Source organism: Candoia aspera, chromosome 1, assembly GCF_035149785.1.
Source record: "Candoia aspera isolate rCanAsp1 chromosome 1, rCanAsp1.hap2, whole genome shotgun sequence".
In the NCBI taxonomy this organism is placed as follows: domain Eukaryota; kingdom Metazoa; phylum Chordata; class Lepidosauria; order Squamata; family Boidae; genus Candoia; species Candoia aspera.
The window spans coordinates 271,977,946-272,002,501 of NC_086153.1; the positions used below are offsets into that span (position 1 = coordinate 271,977,946).

A 24,556-nucleotide genomic window follows, 5' to 3' on the forward strand; every position below is an offset into this window, starting at 1 on the left:
ATTTTGCTTCTCCAGTTTTGTTATGACTGAGGTGATTCTGAAAAGTGCAGGTAGTTTACAACAGCCAGTTTGGTCTACTGGTTAAGGTACTGGGCTAGAAACCAGGAGACTGTGAGTTCTAGTCCCGTCTTAGGCATGAAAGCCAGCTGGGTGGCTTTGGGCCAGTCTCTCTCTCTCAGCCCAACTCACCTCACAGGATGGTTGTTGTGGGGAAAATAGGAGAGGAAGGAGTATTAGGTATGTTTACCGCCTTGAGTTATTTATAAAAATAATAAAGGCAGAATAAAATAAATAAATAAAAATAAACAATTCAGAATATAACTTTCACTGAATCTTCATAATTTCTTTTTATCTAACTAAATAAATTCATTTTACCAGTAGTGGCTGACAGATTGATTTCACTAACGATGGCTGACAACACCTTGTTGATTGTTTAAGACTAGCTTGGTTGAATAATATAAGAGGATTTCTACGACTGGAAATGTGAATCAAATTATTGTTGTCCTGTTTCAGACTTCCATATGCAATGGATACTGACCTCAGCTCCCAGGACAGGAAGGACTTGGACAAGTTCATAAAATTTTTTGCTTTGAAGGTAATTATTTGTTATATAAAAATTCCCTTCTCACCCCAATGGGTGGTATATGTCTCTTCAACCTTGGGTCCTTTACCAGAGGCCTGGGAGTTTGAGGGTTCTGCGCAGCATCTTAGCTGTTCCTAGCACTGCACTCTTCTGGACAGAGAGCTCTGATGTTGTTCCTGGGATCTGTTGGAGCCACTCTCCCAGCTTAGGAGTCACAGCCCCAAGTGCCCCTACCACCACTGGGACCACTTTGGCCTTCACTTCCCCCATCCTCTCTAGTTCCTCCTTCAGGCCCTGGTACTCCTCCAGCTTCTCATACTCCTTCTTCCTGATGTTGCTGTCACTTGGCACTGCTGCATCTATCACCACCACTGTCTTCTGGTCCTTGTCTACTACCACGATGTCTGGTTGATTGGCCAGTACCTGCCTGTCTGTTGGGATCTGGAAGTCCCACAAAATCTTAGCCCTGCAATTCTCCACGACCTTCTGTGGCATCTCCCATCTGGATTTGGGAGGGTCTAGCCCATACTGTACACAATGCCAGCTACTTGGTTGTGCCATTCAGTGTATGCTGTTCTTGCCTGCATCTTACACTCTGCCACTATGTGTTGGACTGTCCCTGAGATCTCTGCACAGTCTGCACCTCGGGTCCTGTCTAGTGAGTGGCAGGATACTGTAGTGAATAGAGCACCGCCTTTTGATGCAGGTGACCAGGGTTCGAATCCAGGCTGGTATGTACCTTACCAGTAGAGGTCCTTTGGCAAAGACCACCTATTGCTTTATGTGCCTACCTTGAATATGAAAGTGACATGAACTAAGAGTCATGCCAGCTTGGATGTCACTCAGATTAACAAGGTCTGTGCCAGTTGTTGGGGAACCAGGACAATCTGATGACAAGTGGGCTACTGGAATAAACCATGCATGGACGAGACAAGAATATATACATATATACATACATACATTTCATTTAGACTGCACCATAACAAAAACCAAAGCTTCATATAGCAATTCAGTGGCAATCACACAAAAATGTAGAATTTAATTCTGCAACATATAAGTCTTTTCAGTTTTTCTGGAATTTCTGGATTTCTGGCTTTAAAAACAAAATAGGTTTGTCCACCTGCATTATCAGATAAGGTTTGGAAGTCAGAAAGGAATAGGAGAGATTCAAGAATCTCAGTGCTAAACCCTAAAGCAGCAGCCCTTTTTCTTGAGTAATAAAGACATAGCTTCTCATTAAGAGCTGCTGTACTTGTTCAGAATGTGAACTTCTTCAAAATTTCTGTTATTAATTCTATTGTTTTTATTGTTTTAAAAGTTATGCATATAAGATGGACGGCCTATAAATTTATTAAATAAATAATCATTTTTGAAGTGTGCACAGCCCTAATGCAAAGGAATTGTAGATAAATTGCTAAGAGATATAGGCAAAATTATATGATTTCTTAAAGGTGTTCTGCCCAAGATCTGAGCAATTAGCTACTCTCTGATATTGTGCAGTTAACTAATTCAGCTTTTGTACTTCCTTTCATTTTTTTCCAATATAGTACTTACCCATTCAGTAGGTCTTCTCTAGTGTCACTGCTTGACTTTTCTCAGTGCAGTGAGCATGTTTTGTCTTTCAGACTGTACAGGTGATTGTGCAGGCCCGACTTGGAGAAAAAATCTGCACTCGCTCATCCTCCTCACCAACAGGATCTGACTGGGTAAAATGTATTTTTCAGATCAATCCCTTCATTATGTCATTTGTTTTGTCACGTTAAATACTCATCGTTTCTACTTTGGTTCTCTTGTGAGGGTAGTTGTATAAATATAGAATATATCTGAGCAATTCACTCCTCGTTTACAAGTTTTATTAGATTTCCTTATTGAGTATTTGCGATTCTGATACAAGATCTCTAGAGAGGGGTAGTGAAAGCAAATGGTATTTGTATATATCTTTGTGCTTCTATATTACCTGCTTTACAATAGTATAATGAGGAAATCAACATTTATTAATCTGCAGTATGTGTCAGCAGAGGGTGTTTTGTTCTATTGTTGTGAGATTAATCTGTTGTGAACTGTGTTATATGATACATATTCCTGCAGTATGGTAGACAGCAGATTTCTAATAAGTTCCTGAAAATTAAAATCTACATTCCTAATTTTACAGTTCAACTTGGCAATCAAAGACATACCAGAAGTTACTCATGAAGCAAAAAAAGCTTTGGCAGGGCAGCTGCCGGCTGTTGGACGGTCAATGTGTGTGGAAATCTCCCTTAAAACCTCTGAGGTATAAGCTGAACCAACAATTCTTTTTCTTTTTAAGATTCTTCTCAGATTTTATTACATGGCTTCATGTCATGCATATGAAAATTAGCAAAAGAGGTTTCAATAAACCACTGCTGGCAGTATTATCCTTTGGGGGGAGATGGGCAGTGATAAAATTTGACAAATAAATAAATAAATTATAGATAATTTTCATATATATAAAAACCAGAAACTACTCTGTTTCGTCACTGCATTATTGTTACATATAGAATCTTCTTTCAGGAATTCTATTGGGAATTGTTTTAAGTTATGAGTTACTGGGATAGAAGTATTAATAAATAAATCAGACTCTGCTCTTGTTCATTTAAGAAAGGTACAGTACAAAAGTTCTACAAATAGGACAAATAACCTTAATCTTAATATTTGTGGTTTGTAGAAGCAAAAGATTCAATACAAGCCAACTAACTAGCTGCACATAAGAAATTATCTAACCAATGAGGAATTTTATCTCCACTGTTGAAATATGCGTAAAAACAATCAAAATTCATGGTGTTCTTATACAGATGAAAAAGTGTGTTGGCTCTATTTTTATATGTACATTCTTAAACTAACTGCAATCCATAGGAAGCTTGCTATAACTTAGTTTAAATTTAGTTTATATTTTTTAGAATGCTGAAAAATGTGTTTGTGTTCCTTTATGTAGCATGCCCCATGATCAGAATAAGATTTAACTTATTGGTTCACATGAAGAGAAACTTTGTGTTTTTTCACCTCTTTATGAAGATTCACTACTTATTAAAATCACTTTACAAGTCATACCATTGAAAGGGGGCATTTAAACTGTCAAATCCAGCCCCTATGGAGTACTGGGATCCAAATTAAAACATTGCTGATGGATGACTATCCAGCTCAGCTTCAACACACCCAATGAATTGGAGCTCACCACCTCCTTTAGTAAGTGGTTCTACTATCAACCACTCTTAGGAATCTTTAGGAATCTTTGTCTAATGTTCAATCAGAATTAGCCTTCCTGTAATCCATTATTTCATGTCCTGCATTCTGCAGTGGCAGAGAACAAGTCTTGAGCTTCTTCTGTGTGACATTCTTTCAATTATTTGAAGGTATTACTTTTCCTAATTTGGAAACTATACTAAAGCTTCATTTGCCTTCTTTCAGCAACATCCACTGACTCATCTGTACTAAGTATGTTTTTACTAGTAAAAGCTCTGTCATAAAGGCTTGGTTGAAATACTTTTTTTTTTCAATGCAGGGAGATTCCATGGAGCTGGAAATCTGGTGTTTAGAAATGAATGAAAAGTAAGTGACTGTTTAAAGTATTTTCATTCTTATCTTTAATGAAAAAATCTATCAGAAGGGCTTACACCAGTTACAGACAGGACAGTACCTGACCCTAGGATGCTTGGAACCTAAAAGACATAATATAAAAGAAAGGGGAAGTGAAAAGAGAAACGACGGAAAAAACAAACTTGGTTTTCAGTTTTAAAGCCATAATGTTGTTATAAACAACAGGCTTGAATGGGAACAGTGAATATTATAAAATCTCTAGAACCAATGGGTACAAGAGGCATCTTGTTAAGTGAAAATAACAAGGTACTAGTTCCCATTTTTTCTTTCCATTTTAAAATGCACAGAGAGGTAAGTAGTAATAACATTAATTTACATCCACATGTCCATCCAAATAATTTCTCAGTTAACACCTGCACATTACAAAGTAAAAGTATGCAAGGCATTTCCAATTGGAAGTAAAAAGGGCTGTTCCCACTCACATGAAATGCTTCCATGCAGTTCCAATCTAATGCAAAATCTATGGGATTTAGATGAACTGGTTATCATCAGTAGGCTTCATTTCCATCTAGAACAGTATTTTTATAGGTATAGTAATCAGTTAATATTGCATTCCAGTTTCATTCAGGAAAACTGAAGTAAGATCATAAGCACAGTCACAGTTTTATTTAGCTACCACTTCGCTTAACAACCAAGTTGCTGGTCCCAATTGTGGTCACCTGTATGTCATTGCAGAAGTTTATCTTATTTGCGTGATCATGTCATTAAGCAAATGATGCAAATTACATCATTTGCATCAACATGACATTTGTGTGATGATTTCATTGAATGCAAATTATATAAATTGCCATGAAAATTTCATCCATTGCAAGTGAAGTCAACTGATTTGGGGTTTGATAAATCATGGTTTCACTGCATTAGAAAGCAAGAAACCTTTTTGTTTTTTGGTACATCCAGATTTAAAAAGAATAAGATTCCCATGATTATATACCCTATTCTAACTTACAAGTATTGTGGAAGAAACTGTTTTATTTATTCTGTATCAAGCAAAGATATATTGTAATATGCATCCATTTCTTTATAACTTTATTTGTCCTATGGTATTGATGATTTTGTTGTTGTTTATTCGTTTAGTCGCTTCCGACTCTTTGTGACTTCATGGACCAGCCCACGCCAGAACTTCCTGTCGGTCGTCAACACCCCCAGCTCCCCCAGGGACGAGTCCGTCACCTCTAGAATATCATCCATCCATCTTGCCCTTGGTCGGCCCCTCTTCCTTTTGCCTTCCACTCTCCCTAGCATCAGCATCTTCTCCAGAGTGTCCTATCTTCTCATTATGTGGCCAAAGTATTTCAGTTTTGCCTTTAATATCATTCCCTCAAGTGAGCAGTCTGGCTTTATTTCCTGGAGGATGGACTGGTTTGATCTTCTTGCAGTCCAAGGCACTCTCAGAATTTTCCTCCAACACCACAGTTCAAAAGCATCGATCTTCCTTCTCTTAGCCTTCCTTATGGTCCAGCTCTCGCAGCCATATGTTACTACAGAGAAAAACCATTGCTTTAACTATGCGGGCCTTTGTTGTCAGTGTGATGTCTCTGCTCTTCACTATTTTATTGAGATTTGTCATTGCTCTTCTCCCAAGGATTAAGCGTCTTCTGATTTCCTGACTGCAGTCAGCATCTGCAGTAATCTTCGCACCTAGAAATACAAAGTCTTTCACTGCTTCTACATTTTCTCCCTCTATTTGCCAGTTATCAATCAAGCTGGTTGCCATAACCTTGGTTTTTTTGAGGTTTAGCTGCAAGCCAGCTTTTGCACTTTCTTCTTTCACCTTCATCATAAGGCTCCTCAGTTCCTCTTCGCTTTCAGCCATCAAAGTGGTATCATCTGCATATCTGAGATTGTTAATGTTTCCTCCAGCAATTTTAACTCCAGCCTTGGATTCCTCAAGCCCAGCATGTCGCATGATGTGTTCTGCGTACAGGTTGAATAGGTAGGGTGAGAGGATACAGCCCTGCTGTACTCCTTTCCCAATCTTAAACCAGTCCGTTGTTCCGTGGTCTGTTCTTACTGTTGCTACTTGGTCGTTATACAGATTCTTCAGGAGGCATACAAGATGACTTGGTATCCCCATACCACTAAGAACTTGCCACAATTTGTTATGGTCCACACAGTCAAAGGCTTCAGAATAGTCAATAAAACAGAGATGTTTTTCTGAAACTCCCTGGCTTTTTCCATTATCCAGCGGATATTGGCAATTTGGTCCCTAGTTCCTCTGCTTTTTCTAAACCCAGCTTGTACATCTGGCAATTCTCGCTCCATGAATTGCTGAAGTCTACATTGCAGGATCTTGAGCATTACCTTACTGGCATGTGAAATGAGTGCCACTGTTCGATAGTTTGAACATTCTTTAGTGTTTCCCTTTTTTGGTATGGGGATATAAGTTGATTTTTTCCAATCTGATGGCCATTCTTGTGTTTTCCAAATTTGCTGGCATATAGCATGCATTACCTTGACAGCATCATCTTGCAAGATTTTGAACAGTTCAGCTGGGATGCCGTCATCTCCTGCTGCCTTGTTATTAGCAATGCTTCTTAAGGCCCATTCAACCTCACTCTTCAGGATGTCTGGCTCTAGCTCACTGACCACACCGTCAAAGCTATCCCCGATATTGTTATCCTTCCTATACAGGTCTTCTGTATATTCTTGCCACCTTTTCTTGATCTCTTCTTCTTCTGTTAGGTCCTTGCCATCTTTGTTTTTGATCATACCCATTTTTGCCTGGAATTTACCTCCGATGTTTCTAATTTTCTGGAAGAGGTCTCTTGTCCTTCCTATTCTGTTGTCTTCTTCCACTTCCGCGCATTGCTTGTTTAAAAATAATTCCTTATCTCTTCTGGCTAACCTCTGGAATTTTGCATTTAATTGGACATATCTCCCCCTATCACTGTTGCCTTTTGCTTTCCTTCTTTCTTGGGCTACTTCTAGTGTCTCAGCAGACAGCCATTTTGCCTTCTTGGTTTTCTCTTTCTTTGGGATGTATTTGTTGCCGCCTCCTGAACAATGTTGCGAACTTCTGTCCAGAGTTCTTCCGGAACCCTATCTACTAAGTCCAGTCCCTTAAATCGATTCTTCACCTCCACTGCATATTCCTTAGGAATATTAGTGAGCTCATATCTAGCTGATCTGTGGGTCTTCCCTAATCTCTAGTCTGATCCTAAATTGTGCAGTAAGAAGTTTGTGATCTGAACTACAGTCAGCTCCAGGTCTTGTTTTTACCGACTGTATAGATGTCCACCACCTTTGGCTGCAAAGGATGTAGTCAGTCTGATTTCGGTGTTGTCCATCTGGTGAAGTCCATGTATAAAGCCGTCTCTTAGGTTGTTGGAAGAGAGTGTTTGTTATGCAGAGTGAGTTGTCTTGGCAAAATTCTATCAGCCTATGTCCTGCTTCGTTTTGTTCTCCCAGGCCATGCTTACCTGTAATTCCAGGTCTCATTTGACTGCCCACCTTAGCATTCCAGTCTCCTGTTGTTAGATATGAAAATCACGAAAACTGGACCAGAGATTTCTGAGAAGGAACTTACTTTATTTGAAGTGGTTTGCAAAGCGCGGTGGGCACCTTGACCAGGCTACGCAGAGTCCGATCAAAAGGAAAGATGCCCCACACAAAATTACAAATACACACTTTCTTATACCTTTCCCTGTCCAGCCTCCCCCCTCTCCTTTCTGGCCTGTTTACCCATTGGCTGGGCATTCAGACGCACAATCTTCCGACCTCCTCATTCCCTGGACCCCTCTATCTTATTTTGCTTTTGCTTGTAAAAGCCTATTTTGAAACATTTGAAACATTCCAAGGTTTTCACACACTGAAATCCTCATAGGACAGTATCTCATATGGTTACATTTACTCTATCTCCTTGCTTAGCACACCCTGGAGGAGCCTTTGTTCATATGTCTCCTCTGTTGGTCAGTGTTAGGCTAATTAGTTAGAGACCAATTGCTTCCTTTTGTTTCTTTTGAAAGAGTTCTTACTTGTAAGCCTGCCAGTTTTCACCTCATTAGCCCAAGGCTTTTACACATTTAAACCTTTACCTGTGTTAACTGTCTCTTTCTGTCTGCGTGTTAGTTTAATTATTTATCATTGTGTTACTCACTAGCTTAAACTTTGCTATTAACTAATATTAGTATTTATACCTTAAAATCTCCCCCAACCAAGATCTATATGATTTTGCCTTATAATATCAATAATAATGGTATTATTATTATTTTTACAAATTGTATTATTTCATATACCACACTGTGATGAAAATAACATCTCTTTTAGGCGTGTTGTCCAGTAGGTGCTGCAGATCCTGATAGAACTGCTCTACTTCAGCTTCTTCAGCATCTGTGGTTGGGGCGTATATTTGGATCACTGTGATGATTGATGGTTTAGGGATGGTTTAATTATTGCTTAAGATATTATTCCTTTCTGATATTTGAGAAGCAAACATCTACATTTGTACTAGAATTAAATAATTGGTGTGTTACACAGAATCTCTAGATAAATTTATCTGATTTGAACTCTATAAAAGTATAATCTCACAGTTGCTTGTTTTTTTAACAATGATAATTCAGTATTCCAAAGTTGCTTCATTTCAGAATTTATCATTTGTTTGGAATATTGGACTAATCATTTTTGTGTATGCTTTTAGATGTGATAAAGAAACCAAAGTTTCCTACACTGTGTATAATAGGCTGTCTCTACTGCTGAAATCTTTGCTTGCTATAACAAGGGTGACACCAGCCTACAGACTCTCAAGAAAACAAGGTCATGAATATGTCATATTGTACAGGTAATACTGACTTTGATTATCCCCAGAATCCAAAAATATAGAACTTCAAGTATATTCTATATTGTCTGTATTAAGTTTCATATTTCATGCTCTAACATTTCCATTATTTTTCTCTAGCCTTTTATTCTTTAGCATGCTTCCTAAGTCTTCTAAAAGGTTTAGTTAACACTGAGCTTCCATCTCTTTTTACTTTTTAATTTTCTGTTAGTCTTATTTTAATAAAGAAGTTCACTAATGTGTAATGACAGTTGACTGCATTCTTCTATTGTGTGTACAATTTATAAATATCTGTGGGTTTACAGCTATATTTTTCCTTGTGTTTCATAACCTAGAAAAAATATAGTTAAACCTGGGGTTTCGTTTTGTTTCATTTCAAAATTTCTCTATATTAAGTGGACAATTGTGTTTGAACTTTGCAGTTTTGCTTAATATTATTCACTACTATAATTCTATGCATAACTCATAAAACAAAAAATAAACAAAAGTTGCATAGTTTTCCGTCCTCTGTTTTCATCTTTAGTGCAATGTTATAAAATCTAATTAGATAATTTAACAAGACAATGTGGTAACAATGGATTCCAGATTTCTTGTAAATTATTTTAGCAAATCTAAAGCACTTTATATTCCATGTATTTCTCAACAATTATGGGTTCAGTTGTCCTATAATACTTCAGTTTCTTTCCTCTTTTTAGTTTTTTAAATCTATGTGGTTGCTAGTAGTTGAAAATGACTTGATGGCAGATAATCATTCAATCAATTATTGTTTAATTTACAAAGATATCAGAGATTCAGTTTATTCTTATTTTAGTGAATGAAAAAGTAAAGCAACCACATTCCTTTACTAATTGGGATCCATGCTATTTTAAGCAATCTTTCATAAAGTGATAGCAATAATAATTTAGCATTTTGTTTATGTCATAAATTCCACTGCTGTCAAGAGTACTAGTTATTGTATGGTTTCATAATTCCCTGTCCCTGCCTGTATATTGCTCTGTGGAAAAACAGTACAAATCACACTAATTATACTACACTACAAATGTCCATTAGGTAAACATTTTACAGCATCTTAGGGAATAAGTTCTGCTCCACATTGCAGAAATTCCCATATTTGTAGTGTAAACTTTCCCCATTAATTTTGCATTTCTATTGTTTTTTGAGGAAAGGGGCCACAAAATTATTTATTTAGGTGCCATCCAACTCCAAAGAGGTTATTAATCTATTAGCAGGGAAGAAGAAGAATAACTTTATTGATTAGTTAAATGACCATATCAGAAAGTTGGGCATCGGCCACTATAAGATATAAGATATAAAATATAAAATACGATACCATAAAACAGCTAAAATACAGTAAAATTAGATAAAATATACTATGGTGAGATAAAATATGGTAAAATACAGTAGAGTAAAATAGAGATAAAATTGTAAGATAAAAATGCAAGATATAATAAAACGAGTAATAAAATACAGAAACAATGTGAGTTTAAATAAATTCATCACCTTTACATGTCACCCCAATGTGTTCTATAAATTGCGTTCTCAGTTGGACAGCCCTAACTATAAACTTAACAGTTCTATTGACCACATACGTATTTGTGACCTGGAGGAAGTAACATAGTCTTTTGTTACAGTTCCAGTATGTGGTTCTGTCAATTAATGTCTGAAGGTACTAAGCCCTTGCTGGGGCATATAGTTGGCAGTTAAATAGGACATGAGCAATGTCTTCTACTTCAGATGCTCCACAAACACATGTCCTCTCAAGGTAAGGCACTTGGTGGAATGGTCCGTATTTGACCATAGAATCTAGTTGCTCATATCTTGCTCTAGTAAGAGCTATCCTATGGTATTGAGTCAGACCCATTGTCAGGTATTTTTCTGTTTGAAAGGACAGTTTATTCTTGGCCAGCCATTTCGACAACCTATTGTGTGCAAGTGACTCAATGTCTGTTTGGGCATTAAGTACATTGGACTTCTTGGTTTATTTACTCTGAAAGCAATATTGGTTTATTTTAGTTCTCTCTACTGTATTTTCACCTCCATGATTTTCTGATAACCAAGTGAGGAATATAAATTTAATATTACAGGATGTAGTATGGGCAGACCCAGATATAAGTCCACCCTTAACTGTGAAAGTCACTTGATGACTTTGTGCCAATAAGCTATGTTTAACCTAATGCTAATTGTGGTAAAAGTAATACTAATGATAATGGAGAATGAATAATTCTGAAATCACCTATTTACCCTATTTCCAACTACAAGCTCATAGGTCTATTGGACTCCAAAAATATATTGCTGTATTTAGTTTTGTTTTGTTATTTATTTCATTTGTTAAAAAGATTGAGAATTTAAAAGAAGAGAGCTAGTTTGGTGTAGTGGTTAAGGCACTGGGCTAGAAACTGGGAGACTGTGAGTTCTAGTCCCTCCTTGGGCACAAAGCCAGCTGGGTGACCTTGGGCCAGTCACAGACTCTCAGCCCAACCCACCTCACAGGGTTGTTGTTGGGAAAATAGGAGGAGGAAGGAGTATTGTTCCCCGCCTTATTTATAAAAAAACAAATAAATAAAGGCAGGATAAAAATTAAATAAATAAATAAAATAAGCTGATCAGGATACTTCCTTGGCTATGTTCCTTTAATAGCTTTAAAAAAACCTTTTATACTAGCTTGTATAAAAGCTGTATGTTCACCGCCTTGAGTTATTTATAAAAATAATGAAGGCGGATCGAATTTATTTATTTATTTATTTATTTTCTATCTGTGCTGAATATCACTGATTTCATTTAATCCAATCTTAATGTCAGTGATTTCATGACTTGGAATAAATAACTGGCTGAGAATCTAGTTTAAACTTCCAGTTTAAAGCAACTGAAATGTATTAATATGGGGAAGCTTTTTGAAGTCTAAAGAGCAAGTAAATCTGTAATAGTCTGACTAGGGTACTATTGGACAACTGTGTATTTAGGAATTTTCCAGTTAGTCTGTTGTACCTATTGCCAGTTCCCTAGCCTAGTCCAACTAATAAAATATTGTTAGAAGATTGATATTTCCAAACCACAGGTGTATTTAATGAATGGCCTCAGTAAAACTGCAGTCTCGGACAGAATACACAGTATGTCCTCTAACATCAAAGAAGTTCCTCTTTTGTCAACATCAGCATTTCTATAAACACTTATATGTCTCAGTGATACAGGCCTGACATCTCATGATCTGTCTGGCCCCTAATTTCTCATGTCACCCTCAAATTTAATTGGTTGCTACTACCGTACTTTGGATTTTCATTGCCTGTTTATGTCCTAGGGCCTATCAGTTAAAACTGACAATATATTGATGGGATTTTAAAGCAAAACCTTACTGCAGTAATTTATTTGATCTTATAGTATATTTCTTTTTATTTTTGAGGGGGGGGATATCTAAATTCTGTTCCAATAATCAAATCATATGTTCTGCTTTTGGCACCTAAGAATTTGCCAAGTAATAGCAATAAGAATTCTTATTAAATTATTTGTACTAGTTTTATAAATTACAGTAAATTCTAACAAGTTTTGCAGTTTTCAATGGAAAACAGATAGGGATGGTATAAACAAAGGTAAATGTCATGGTTTTAATTTTGAAAAATTGAAGATATATTTCTACACTTAGTCTTAAGAGTAGCTTCTCATGGTGTATAATGTCTTTGTGATCTACATTGTTGTACATTAAAAATGAAAAATTGAATTTAAATCTATGTCTTACACCCTGAAATACATATATAACATGTATAATTTCTGTCTCTATTCATCTGTTGTAGGGTATACTTTGGAGAAGTACAACTGAATGGCTTGGGAGAAGGTATGGCTGGGTATCAGAAAAATTTAGATCAAGGCTTCTGGGCTGTTGGCAGACTGTAGAAAATAAAAATGAAGAATTGTAGAATAACTACTTCACATGTTTACAAAGGATAGATGCATAGATGGATGGATATTTGAGATTTATAAGAGATTGATGAAGAGATGAAACTGAGAAGTGGATTCAACTAAAGGATATATTAATGTGACTTTTGTCAATAGGAGAACTAATAGGAGAATTTTGTAGTGATCTCTTTTGAGTACATCATAAATATAATAATAAATGACTTTTATAGTAAGCTGTTTAGTCACCAATCATCCACACTTCAAAAAGTAAATTGGTGAGGTTAGAAGAAAGGTAACTTCTCCAGGACTGTGGCTAAGTACAAGGTAGTAGTAATGACTGAGTTTCTAAATAACAAGCTTGTTCTTTCAGACCTGGAGTTTTCTGTTCCAGTTACCATTTCAGGTAGGGTCTAGAGATATGCTTGTCAATGTACTAGTCTCCCATTAACAAAATTGCATTGAAATTAAAAATTAGGTGCAGCAGTAGAGCCTGGTGGTCTGCATGGACATCATCTTGGGGATTTCAGTTTTATTGGTACTCAGCCAAGAACAGAATAATAGCAAACCAGCTTTTATCTTTGTGGTTGACGGTTATTGACATAAAGAGTAGTTGGGACATTGACCATTTCTCTTCTGCCTGTATAGGATTTCAGACAGTCCGAGTTGGGACAGTTGGTACTCCACTAGGCACAATCACTTTGTCATGTGCCTACAGAATCAACCTAGCATTCATGTCTACCAGGTGAGGACTTCATAGTCAAACTAAATAATCTCTTCTAGGATACCCTTCTTTAAGCCTGAAAACCTGAGTTTCTTGGATTTGGCAGATTGATATTATTTGGTAGTTTTGAGCAAGTTCCTTGTTCATGTGTGGAGTTGCAGGGTTGAATTGTGGTGATGCTCTGCTCCCCATAAATTTACCCAAAAGAGCACTATGGCAGTCAGAACAAGTTGTAAAATAGAAAAAGCACTCCTCTGAATAATACAATTTGCTTATTACTTATTGCCTTGCAGACAGTTTGAGAGGACCCCACCTATCATGGGGATTATCATTGATCACTTTGTGGACCGTCCCTATCCCAGCTCCTCACCCATGCATCCCTGCAATTACAGGTGAGGAAAGAGGAATCATGAATAGGTGAAGGCAATTATTCCAGGTATAGAGCCTTTGCAGCATGCACTGCTGGGTAGAGAAAATTACATGAGTCTTGCTCACCACTATATTTGAAGTGTAGTATGCAGAAAAAGCTTGAATTTCTTACACTATGAGAAGTGGATGGATGGAATATGAGAAGATTCTAAGTCTTCAGATCACACAGTAGTTAGTGAGAAATCTCCTTGGGACTGTAGATGTTTTTCTGGAGTAAAGGGCAGAATGAAAATACTTCGTTGCTTTGCCCAACAGCTTGGCACTTGTTTTACAAGTTTCTATTTTAATGTTTGTACAATAGTATAAGAAAGCATGCATGATTCAAACTATTGTTTTAATAGTTTTTCTGTTTTTCAAAACTTATCCTATCTTAATATTTTCTTCATAGACCAATACAATAGCAGGTGCTTAGAAATGTCTTTTGTGACTCTCTGGAGCAACATTTTGTACATCTCTACAACTTAAAGCATTGAAATGAATTTATCAGTAGAACCTTCCTTCTAAAAAACAAAACATCTAGGTGGAAGATAAGAAAATGTTTCATTATTTTCCAGTGAAAATTTTTGAACAGATAAAATCCAAAATTATTTAATCTACCCTAGTAGTTCTGCTCTTTTAAGGAAAGAGTGAGCTCTGTCATAATTCTCCTTTCAACTCCACCCAAATGTTCTAGTTCCTGTCTCCAGTGTTTATATCAGTAGACCCTTTGCATAGCTATTATTAAACATTTCCATTTTAAAAATGTATCTTATGATTTTGTTACAGAACAACAGGTGAAGAAAATGCAATGGCATATCCATCAGTGGAAGATTCTCAAGAAGTATGCACAACCTCTTTCTCTACTTCTCCACCATCTCAGGTAAGTTGCTTTTCAAAATCAACTTGGAAGTTTCCTAGTGTGCCTCTCTTAGACAGTTGTACAGTCATATTTTAGCTGATAGCAAATATTTTTTCAGTCTGTAAATATATACAGAAATGAAGACTATGACAACTAAACGGTGATGGACACGTAATGGTGATTACACCTCCTTGTGCATATATTTCACTATTGCCAAGGAGTTATATTTTTATTAATAAGAATAGGGCATAGATATATGGAAAAAAATTAGGTCCAGTTCAGTCTTGATGACAACCTACTGCTATAATATATATAGTCTAACCTTTTAATCCATCTGTAATTTTCAGCTTTTAAAAAATGTTCTACTTGCATAGATTGGCAGATACTCTTCTATTTGGTTTTGAAAACTCGTTCCACACTCAAGCCAATGGCCATACAGAACAGTTGGGTTAAAGATCAGGACACAAGGCTTAGTTTTAAAACCCAATGCAATGAAACCATCCTGGCATGGAAATAAGTTTCAGCTGCAGATCTTCTCTATTGGCAATGAGAGTGGATGCTGCTGGGACCAGAAGATAGTCAGGTTGCACACAATTGCTTATATAATCAATCATTTCTTAATTTTAATTTTAGGGAAAGAATATTCTTCTGAATATGAGCCATGGGGATTTCTTCATCCCCATTTCCCTGGCTTACTATACCATTTCAATTCATACCTGATTTGGAGCATTCCATCGTGTCTTATCGACTATTTCCTGAATAATGAATTGACCATCCCAATTTGACAAGACTTAAGTTCTGACTCTAGTGCTGCCATTGTCTTAATCATGTTTAGTATGAAAAGACATGGCTTCTGGAAAAGCAGCACAGTTGCAAGATTTGTGATCAAAAACTTTCCTGCTGTCTTACGTGTCCACTTTAAACTGAAAACCAGAAACCTCACCCATTGGTATTCGTGTCTTTATGTTGGATGCAAATATATAAGGGTTTGTGTCATGATTTCATGACACACTTCATTCTTCCCCCACTCCATCCCCTCCGCATACGCTTATGTCTCCTGTCTTCGTTTGATTTTCATTCAACTGGCACAAGTCTCTAAGCTAGTAGAGGAAGTTGTAGCCCTTGTAATATTTGATGGTTTTGACAGAATTGATCTTTATGTAGTTTCCTCCTCTCAGTTGTTGCCAGTGACCATTTGACTTAACCATTAGAAGGCCAATGCAGATACAAAACAGTATGGTTTTTTTTTCCCTGATCTAAAGTGAATTCTCCAATGCAACATATAATGAGAAAGAGATTAATCTGGAAAATATAACAGTTCCCGTGAAATGTTAAACCTTCTGCAAATCATGCAGTGCCTTGCAATTCTGTACATGAACGTTTCTAATATCTGTCTGGACCTAACATTCAGTTCATCAAACTTTTTTCAGTTTTTCTTTCTGAAGTCCTTTTCTTTCTCTTCCTTTCATGTTTTCTTTTGTGTGTCCTTGTCTTTGTACAGTGTATATTTACTGTCACTAAAGCACATTTTCAGACCCCTCCTCCTGTGGTGATGGATACCTTGAAGGGCCCTATGATGGGGCTGGCCTTTTCACATCAAGTGAGTTAATTTTGGAAAATGTATACAGCCAAGAACATTTTAAAACCTAAAAGACACATGACAAAAGTGTTTGTGCAGTAAGCAGTAAATACTTTTGCTTTGACTTGATCTTGGTGAGACCAGCTGGGCTAAAATGAAGCAGGCCTTTAGGTTTCTCCTACTTAACAAAGTTGGCATCATCTATTCAGTTCCCAAATTCCTTTTCAAAAAGAAATAGAAGGAAACATCATATTGAAAGTCACTGCACTTGTAGTTTTGTTACTGAGGAAGGTACTTGCAAGGATTCCCGAATTCATGGGTTGAAGGCAAAGTTTTAGAGATTTTCCTGAAAAAACCTTGTAATAGTCTATTGAGCTGGCAAGGGTACCATAAATAAATAGACAAGAGACCTTTTGTCACAGCCATGCATACTGCTTTTCTCTCTTCCCTTCCAAAAAGAGGAAACCAGATGCAAAGAATTGATCAAGAGTTTTAATATATGAGGTTTTATTTAAAAATTTGTTGCTGGGTCTGGGAAAAAGGGCAGCAAGAGGATGAGGGAAAGGTAGGGCTTTGCAAGGAGGGGGAATTGCCTGGTGCTAAGATGATCCATTTATAATAATTCCAGTCACAATAAAGGCAAGGTATCTTCTGCCTTAATGATAGTGTAAGGAAACAGTGCGGTTGTGCAGGTGATCCTTGCTGAGCTTATTCCTTGACAAAGTGAATGCTACAGAGGAATGATTGTCATCTTCAGCGCTGCCTTGAGTTGACCAAATTAAAAAAAAGTGGCATAAAAAAATCTAATAATAATTTCATTTTCTCCAGTATTTGACAAAAAGAAATGGATAAACTTTATTATATACCAAGCAGACCATTTTCAGGGATCTCATAGCCTGAATTTGTGCCATGTTGATTTTTATCAACATACTGTATATCAATCAAGTATATATATTCCTATATAATATATCACACATATATAACACATCACACATTTTTATATTCTAAATATGTTGGTGAACAACTTCCTATTCCTCTGTGTGGTCTTTTTTTTTCATTTCAGAATTCAGTAAACTTTATGGCTAGGGTACAGTGGCCCTACATGGAAAATTCCCATAGGATTCAGTAGAAATCTTGTATGTGTGTTTGGGTTTGGGCACCAATTAAACACAAAGCAGTGAATGGAAATGAGAAATGTGGAAATACATATTTCCATAGAGCTCCCCCTTTCTGTGGCATCCATACTCTCTTATGTAAACAGAAAGATAGGGTAAAGTGACTTTATTGAAATCTATATGCCTTCATATATAGGTATTCTGGTGTGCTCAGACTTATCAGCCCTACTGTATTTACCATATGCAGCATAATAATTCTAAAAAACAAAGTCATGTCAATCAGATGGGCACACCTGGCAAGCAATTCTTGGCATAAACTCTAAACACAATTGAAAATTACAGATATGCCCATTCCATAATATACAACTGAAGAGTATGAAATTACTTCTTGCTTGTTTTTTTCTACCCATCATTCTTAGACATCTTTGGCTCTGTGCTGAAAGCTACTATAATGTGTGTTGGATAGTAACTTGTAACCCTGGAATATTTAATGCATTAATACAGTAGTTTTCATTGCCATTTTAAAATGTTATAAAATTATGTAATTATCAGAATCTATATTTTGCTACTTTTTGTTTTCAGTGTTAATGAGCTAAAATTTAAACAAAATCTTACATAAATTGTACACTTATTCTAAAAGCTAGTATAAAAGGTTTTTTTAAAGCTATTTAAATATAACATAGCCAAGGAAGTATCCTGATTAGCTTCTTTGTTTTATTTATTTATTTAATATTTATACCGCCTTTATTTATTTATTTATTTATTTATTTATTTATTTATTTTATAAATAAGGTGGCGAACAATACTCCCTCCTCCTCCTATTTTCCTCACAACAGCAACCCTGTGAGGTGGGTTGGGCTGAGAGAGAGTGACTGGCCCAAGGTCACCCAGCCAGCTTTAATGCTTAAGGTGGGACTAGAACTTACAGACTCCTGGTTTCTAGCCCAGCACCTTAACCACTAGACCAAACTGACTCTCTTATATACTTAAAAAGGCACGCAAAATCTCAGCTTCTATGATAGCTAACCAGATACATACACACATAAACATATATATCTGTACCTTCACATTCTTCCTTTTCTCTTAGTGCAGCTACTACCGAGTCAGCTGATTAAATAGCAGGACTGTAGCCTAGCCACTCTTTCTGCCCTATAGTCCTTCATTTGCCATTGAAGCTGATCAGGTTCTCCAAAAGTCAATGTTGGGCATGACATAGTGAACAGGCTTTGCCCCTTCAGTCATCCTGAAGGCAACTTCCCTTTGGGGTAGGCCCCCACAAAGGCAGAAGTGTTAAGGTAGATTTACCACAGTAATGAAAAAAAGCAATACACTGATTAAATTGGGCAATTTACAGCCTTAGTGCTCTGATAAAAGACTGACTGTATTTTCTCAGATGAAAACAAGAGGTATATCCCACCAAAGACTGAGTGTAGGGGACAACAAAACTGAACTCACATTATCAGCCAATAATCTGAATCTGCTCATTGCTAAGCCAGTCAAACATCATCGTCATCATTATCTAAATAATTTATTAAACTTGGACATCTTGGATGTCATCTGCTGAAAGTTACTTATACCTAAGTCCTACTGAAATCAGCACCAGGGATCAGGTTAGTACTTGGATGTCCTGCCATCAGGAAATCTCATGGCTGTAGGGTTGAATGGGTAGTTGAAAAAACATCATGCAAAAAAAGCAATGCCATACCACCTTTGTATTAGTTGCTACAGCAGTCTCCTCCTACAACACAAGTCTGACTCATTAATACAGGGATGGGACCTGTAGCCCTGTAGTTGATGTTGAACACCAAATTCCAAAATAACTAACAGTTGGAGATTACAGGATTTACCATCCAATAGCATCCAAAAGTGTGCAGGTTCCCTGTCATTTGCTTGAATACTGCTAGTTGAGATAATAGTATACTCATATATATTGTCATGAGTAAGGATGGCGAGCAGGGGGCTCCCTTCCAGACTGTTAAGCATAGCACTGAGGAATTGGTGAGCCATTCCAAGAGGCACAGATTGGGACCGCCTTAACCTGCGGGGTTTATATGGCTGGGTTTTTCCCACGCTTGTTCAGTTTGTTAGGATTACTGTTATGTACTAGCAATAAACATTAGAGAACAGTTCCTTGTCTCAGAGTGTTTCCTGGGAGTCAGGACATATATCTACATTTTCCTTAGCTAGGAAATAGTACAATGCTCACAATAGGTTGTGTGGTGCAAAATATTATGCAAATTAGTGTATATATATACATGTGAGAATTTTAATTCCAGTCTTTTCATAGAATCTGGAATATATGTACTCTGGATAGTCAAGAGTAAGAGATTTGATATAAGCATAGCATCAGTTCTGTCCTCTGGCCCATCTTTTGTGGGTCTCCGAATTATTTTAATGTTTTTTTTAATCCATTCAGTCATGTTCGATTCTTGGAGACTGCCTGGACAAGTCCCTGCAGTTTTCTTGGCAGGGTTTTTGCCAAGTGGTTTGCCATTGCCTCCTTCCTAGGGCTGACTGGCCCAAGGTGCCCCCAGCTGGTGTTGTGCCCAAGGCAGGACTAGAACTCACGGTCTCCCAGTTTCTAGCCTGATGCCTTAACCACAACACCAGATAGGCTCCCATAATTATTTTAATAGTTACAGTGAATTGAGATGTCTCAGGTACTAATTTTGGCTCTGGCTTAGATTTCCCCACTGATGACTAGAATTTCTGCTTTACAAACTTTGCATTCTGTAGCTGAAATTCAAAATGTGAAGTTTTCTGCTCAGGTTTTATACTTGTGGATGAGAGATAAAATGGGGCATGTGAATGATAATTATCCAACACTGTATTAATTCTTTTAGTAGGCTACTATCAGAACAACAGATATAAAGGCTTCTCTTTATTTTATCTTTAAAACTGCATTGAGGTTATTTCTATAATTTAGATCCTTAGAAATTGGTCTTTAATAATTGTATCACTTAGTCATAAGTTCCATTGAAACCAGTTTAACTTTTTTGTTGTGAGAGAGGGTTAGAAACAGACTAGCAATTTTTTATTGCAAATCTGATTTCATTTCCTTCCCTTTCCTATATTTCTAAACATTATTCAGACTCTGTGGGGTTTTCCTTTCTCTTCTTTTTCCTCCCCACCCCCATTTCTTAGCTCTCCAGCTCTCGTCTTTCTTATCAGCCTGCAGCCTTGGGAGTTGGATCAGCTGACTTGGGCTACCCAGTAGTCTTTGCTGGCGGCTTGAGTGCTACACATCCTCATCAGGTATTCTTCGAGGTTTGCTGCTATAAAATGTATCTCATTGACAGCTAACACTATTTCTTAACTTATTCTATATCTCTTCATCTCACACTGACAAAGAAACTAGGATAATAGTAGAAAAAGACCATGATGCTAGCTAATGACAAAGAACTAATCTAACATTGCTTTTTGGGATTCACATGAAATAAGACTTTAATAAGCATTCTTTTAAAAGTGAAGACCGAGAGAATTAATATGGAGTTCACATTTACTCATATATATGTTATTGCACTAAAGTAAGAGCTTCTGTTGTCTTTTCTGATATCATAATACTATATATTATAGTAATTTTTTTTGTGAGCCAATTGCAACGGAATTTCATTTTAATGTGCACCTTGGTGTATAATGGAATGACAGTAAAAGTTCTATTCTCAACTGTATCTGAGTCTACCCATGACTACATTGGTTTAGAATATGATTCTCAGTTTCCATCTTAGAATTAGAGAATTTCATTTCTTCTTGGATACTTGCCTAAGCCTAAATACATTATGGAACTTTGATCAGTTCTTTGCTTAATTTTTAGAAGTGTGGATTATTTTATATGATACCTGAAAAAGTGGGAGACATATCTACTGTAATCATATTTAGGACAGTGTGGTTATAGCTGGATGTTTTATGTGTGTTTTATATGACCGTGAAAATGGGGCAAGGTACAAATCCATGTACATTGAATAAAATTTATAACCAATTAAAAAGTTCTCATTAAAATTTTCTTCCACTTGCTCTGGTGCAAAGTATTTTATTTTTAAGATATTCTCATATATGAATTGAGAGAAACAGCTCAGTTCTGCTTGCTAAGAAGTTTGAAGGATCTCTGATAGTAGGCAAAAAAAAAAAGCTACAGGGGATTCAGGACAACTGTCAGTTGTTCAGTTCCAGTTATCTTCTGTTTATTTTCTACTTTGGTTTGCTCCTCTCTGTCTAAACTTTTCTGTAATTTGACTGAAATTCTCTCTCGCTCTTTGCCTATTGGTAGAAATTATTCTTGAGAAACAAGGTACACTGCTTCTTCCATAACAGATAAAATATGTCATCAGTTCTATTACTTTTAATTGAAAATCAAACAATTGCACTCTTGAAAGTAAGAGAAGTCAGCATTTCCTCTTTCCTTGAATGAATTCAAAAACAACTAGTTTGGTCTTTGTACTTTCTAGTTGGTAGTTCCAGGAAAGGAGGGAGGAGTACCCATGATTCCTAGCCAACCGATGCATGGCACCCAGGCTGACCAGGAGAAGATAATAACATGCACCCCACTGGATGGAGGCCACTACTCTGCAGTTACTCCATCTAGTAGGTAGGTATCTAACTTTCCATAACTGCCTATACATGACTTTTAAAAACCAAAAATGAATTTACTTGAGAATGGCATTTGTTGCATCCAGTAGATTAGTGGTTTTGGAAGAAAGGTCTAAACATCATCCTTTGAAGTTCTTAACTTTTTTCTAGGAACCTGCTTTTCCTTCTTAGTTTTTTCCCTCCTTTTTTTACTCTCAAAGTTGCATGTAGAGACAGTTCTCTTCTACATTTTCTGTAACTAGCACCCTCACAGGAAGATAGCATAATTCTCAAAATCTAACAATATTAATCGTTAAAACTTGTCCTTGTTTGCCAAATTTAATACTTGAGGTCCTGATTCTGCCAATGCCTCTGTATAAAACTAGGTTCCAGAAAAGGAAGAAAACCTTTGGACTCTGCCTCCTCTACTTTTGGGGTCTCTTCATTCTTTGAAAAAATACTATGAAAAAAATCTGTCTTAATCATAATTTCATTACCTCCATTTTTTGTAACATGATTGTCAGTAAATATAAAGTTTGTTGCTGCTGCTGCTAACAAGTCAAATGAATGTTTGTGGTTTCAGTGTAGAAGACTTATTTTTTTGTAAAATGACTAGCCTGATGCTAGATGATAAAGCATAACTGGTTTCTAATAAAACAGTGTTTTTCATTGGCGGAATTCCCAGAGCCCCTTATAAAGATCAAAAAGCCCATGCCCCACTGGTTTAAAATCTAAGTAGTTTTAATTGTATGGTAAGTACTGTATATAAAAAAAAGATACAGTAAAAACCTAGGAAAGATATTAGGAAAAAAAATACACTTCATACCCAATGCTTCTTACCAGTGCTCGTATATCTCTAGAATAATAATTATACCACCTTTCTCTTTCAACTTTCAGCGAGGACCCAGAAACAGTATCTAACAGCAGCGAAGGAAAGAGCGGGTCTCCACGCGATGCCTTGGAAACCTTCTTTGTTCGGAAGGTGGGAGCCTTTGTCAACAAGCCCATCAGTCAGGTAATTAAAGTTCATTGCTTTCATTTGGCTTCAGAAAGGAAAGAAACACAAGGAATGTCCTTTCCCAGAACACAGGAGAGATGCCAGTCCAGACTGACTTGCTGTATTTGGGTTTCTCTAATCTCTGAACTTCACCTGACCAGTTTTAGGGCTGTTAGCATGAAGGTTTGGAGCAACCCTAACCCTATCGTTGTCAGCCGCCCAGAGTCGCTGAGATGGGCGGCTATAGAAATTGAATGAATGAATAAATAAATAAACATGTTGCATCCTGGCAGAAACAGTAGGATTTACCTTGAGATATTTGAGATTCTTTCTTTTGGACCTCTTTAGGTGACAATGGCCAGTTTGGACATTCCTTTTGCGATGTTTGCTCCCAAGAGCTTTGACCTAGAAGATAACGATCCCATGGTAAGAACTGCCTACCTTTCCCAGTCATATAAAATTATTGTCAGTGTTGTGTCTCTTGAATGTCAGGCAGGCCTGTGCTTTCTGTTTGCAAAGCTAACTTCTTGTCTCTGCTTAATTTTGCATGTCAGGACTTGATTATGTTAATCGGACACTTGGATTTCATCAACAGGTAAATCCACCTGATTCTCCAGACACGGAGTCTCCTCTCCAAGGCAGCCTACACTCAGTTGGTTCCAGTGGCAGCAGCAGTGGGAATATCCATGATGATTTTGTTATGATAGATTTTGTAAGTCCACACAGCCCTTTATATTGCACAAGTAACTCATATGTAAAACTCCCATCTTAGGCATGAGAGCCGGCTGGGTGACCTTGGGCCAGTTACTCTCTCTCTCAGCCCAACTCACCTCACATGGTGGTTGTTGTGGAAAAAAACAGGAGGAGGAAGGAGAATTAGATATGTTGGGGTGGTTGGCGCTGTGATGTGGCCCCGAGGAATTTACATTTTATATTAATTTTAAACATTTTCTATATTTTCATGATGTAGTTCTCTTTATGATTTTAATCTGTTGTTTTAATTGAATTGTAAACTGCCCAGAGCTGCTTGTGAGATGGGCAGTGCAGAAATGTGAGAAATAAATAAATAAAATGTTCCCCACCTTGAGTTATTTATAAAAATAATAAAGGCAGGATAAAAAAAGTCTAAAAAAAAAGTTTTCTTCCAAGAAACACCAATCTCTTTCCAGAAGGAATCCTCCAGAACAGGAAGTGATTCATGGTGTTCTACCTGGAGTCAATCCTTAGACCATTCTGAAGCTGAATCACCTCTGGCAAAGCTCAAATAATTTCCTATTCCAGAAGATTACTTTCCAGAAAGATATGAACCACTTCCAGAATGACCAGAACATGTTCCAATACAAAAATGGAATATTACAGGAAATACCAGACACATAGGAGTTTTGCATATTTTTGCAAGCCCACCTAGAGCAGAATGCTAAATTAAGACTATGATAGTTAATTAAACTCCT

At 36.9% G+C, this 24,556-nt stretch overlaps 1 protein-coding gene across 5 annotated transcripts in view; it reads left to right on the top strand.

The window, feature by feature from the left end:
- Positions 1-24,556, top strand: part of ATG13 (autophagy related 13) — a 44,736-nt gene that overhangs the window by 13,928 nt on the left and 6,252 nt on the right. For 3 of the 5 annotated variants that reach the window (XM_063289684.1, XM_063289683.1, XM_063289685.1), the window contains 15 exons: positions 514-595; positions 2,209-2,289; positions 2,736-2,855; positions 4,104-4,150; positions 8,835-8,975; positions 12,758-12,798; positions 13,506-13,602; positions 13,875-13,973; positions 14,776-14,869; positions 16,350-16,448; positions 20,687-20,797; positions 21,988-22,127; positions 23,006-23,123; positions 23,454-23,531; positions 23,701-23,817. In XM_063289684.1, the coding sequence (XP_063145754.1) occupies positions 527-595; positions 2,209-2,289; positions 2,736-2,855; positions 4,104-4,150; positions 8,835-8,975; positions 12,758-12,798; positions 13,506-13,602; positions 13,875-13,973; positions 14,776-14,869; positions 16,350-16,448; positions 20,687-20,797; positions 21,988-22,127; positions 23,006-23,123; positions 23,454-23,531; positions 23,701-23,817 (1,452 nt within the window). In that variant the 5' untranslated portion in view covers positions 514-526. The remainder of the gene's footprint in view (positions 1-513; positions 596-2,208; positions 2,290-2,735; positions 2,856-4,103; positions 4,151-8,834; positions 8,976-12,757; positions 12,799-13,505; positions 13,603-13,874; positions 13,974-14,775; positions 14,870-16,349; positions 16,449-20,686; positions 20,798-21,987; positions 22,128-23,005; positions 23,124-23,453; positions 23,532-23,700; positions 23,818-24,556) is intronic. The other 2 variants (XM_063289686.1, XM_063289687.1) reach the window with 2 other exon arrangements.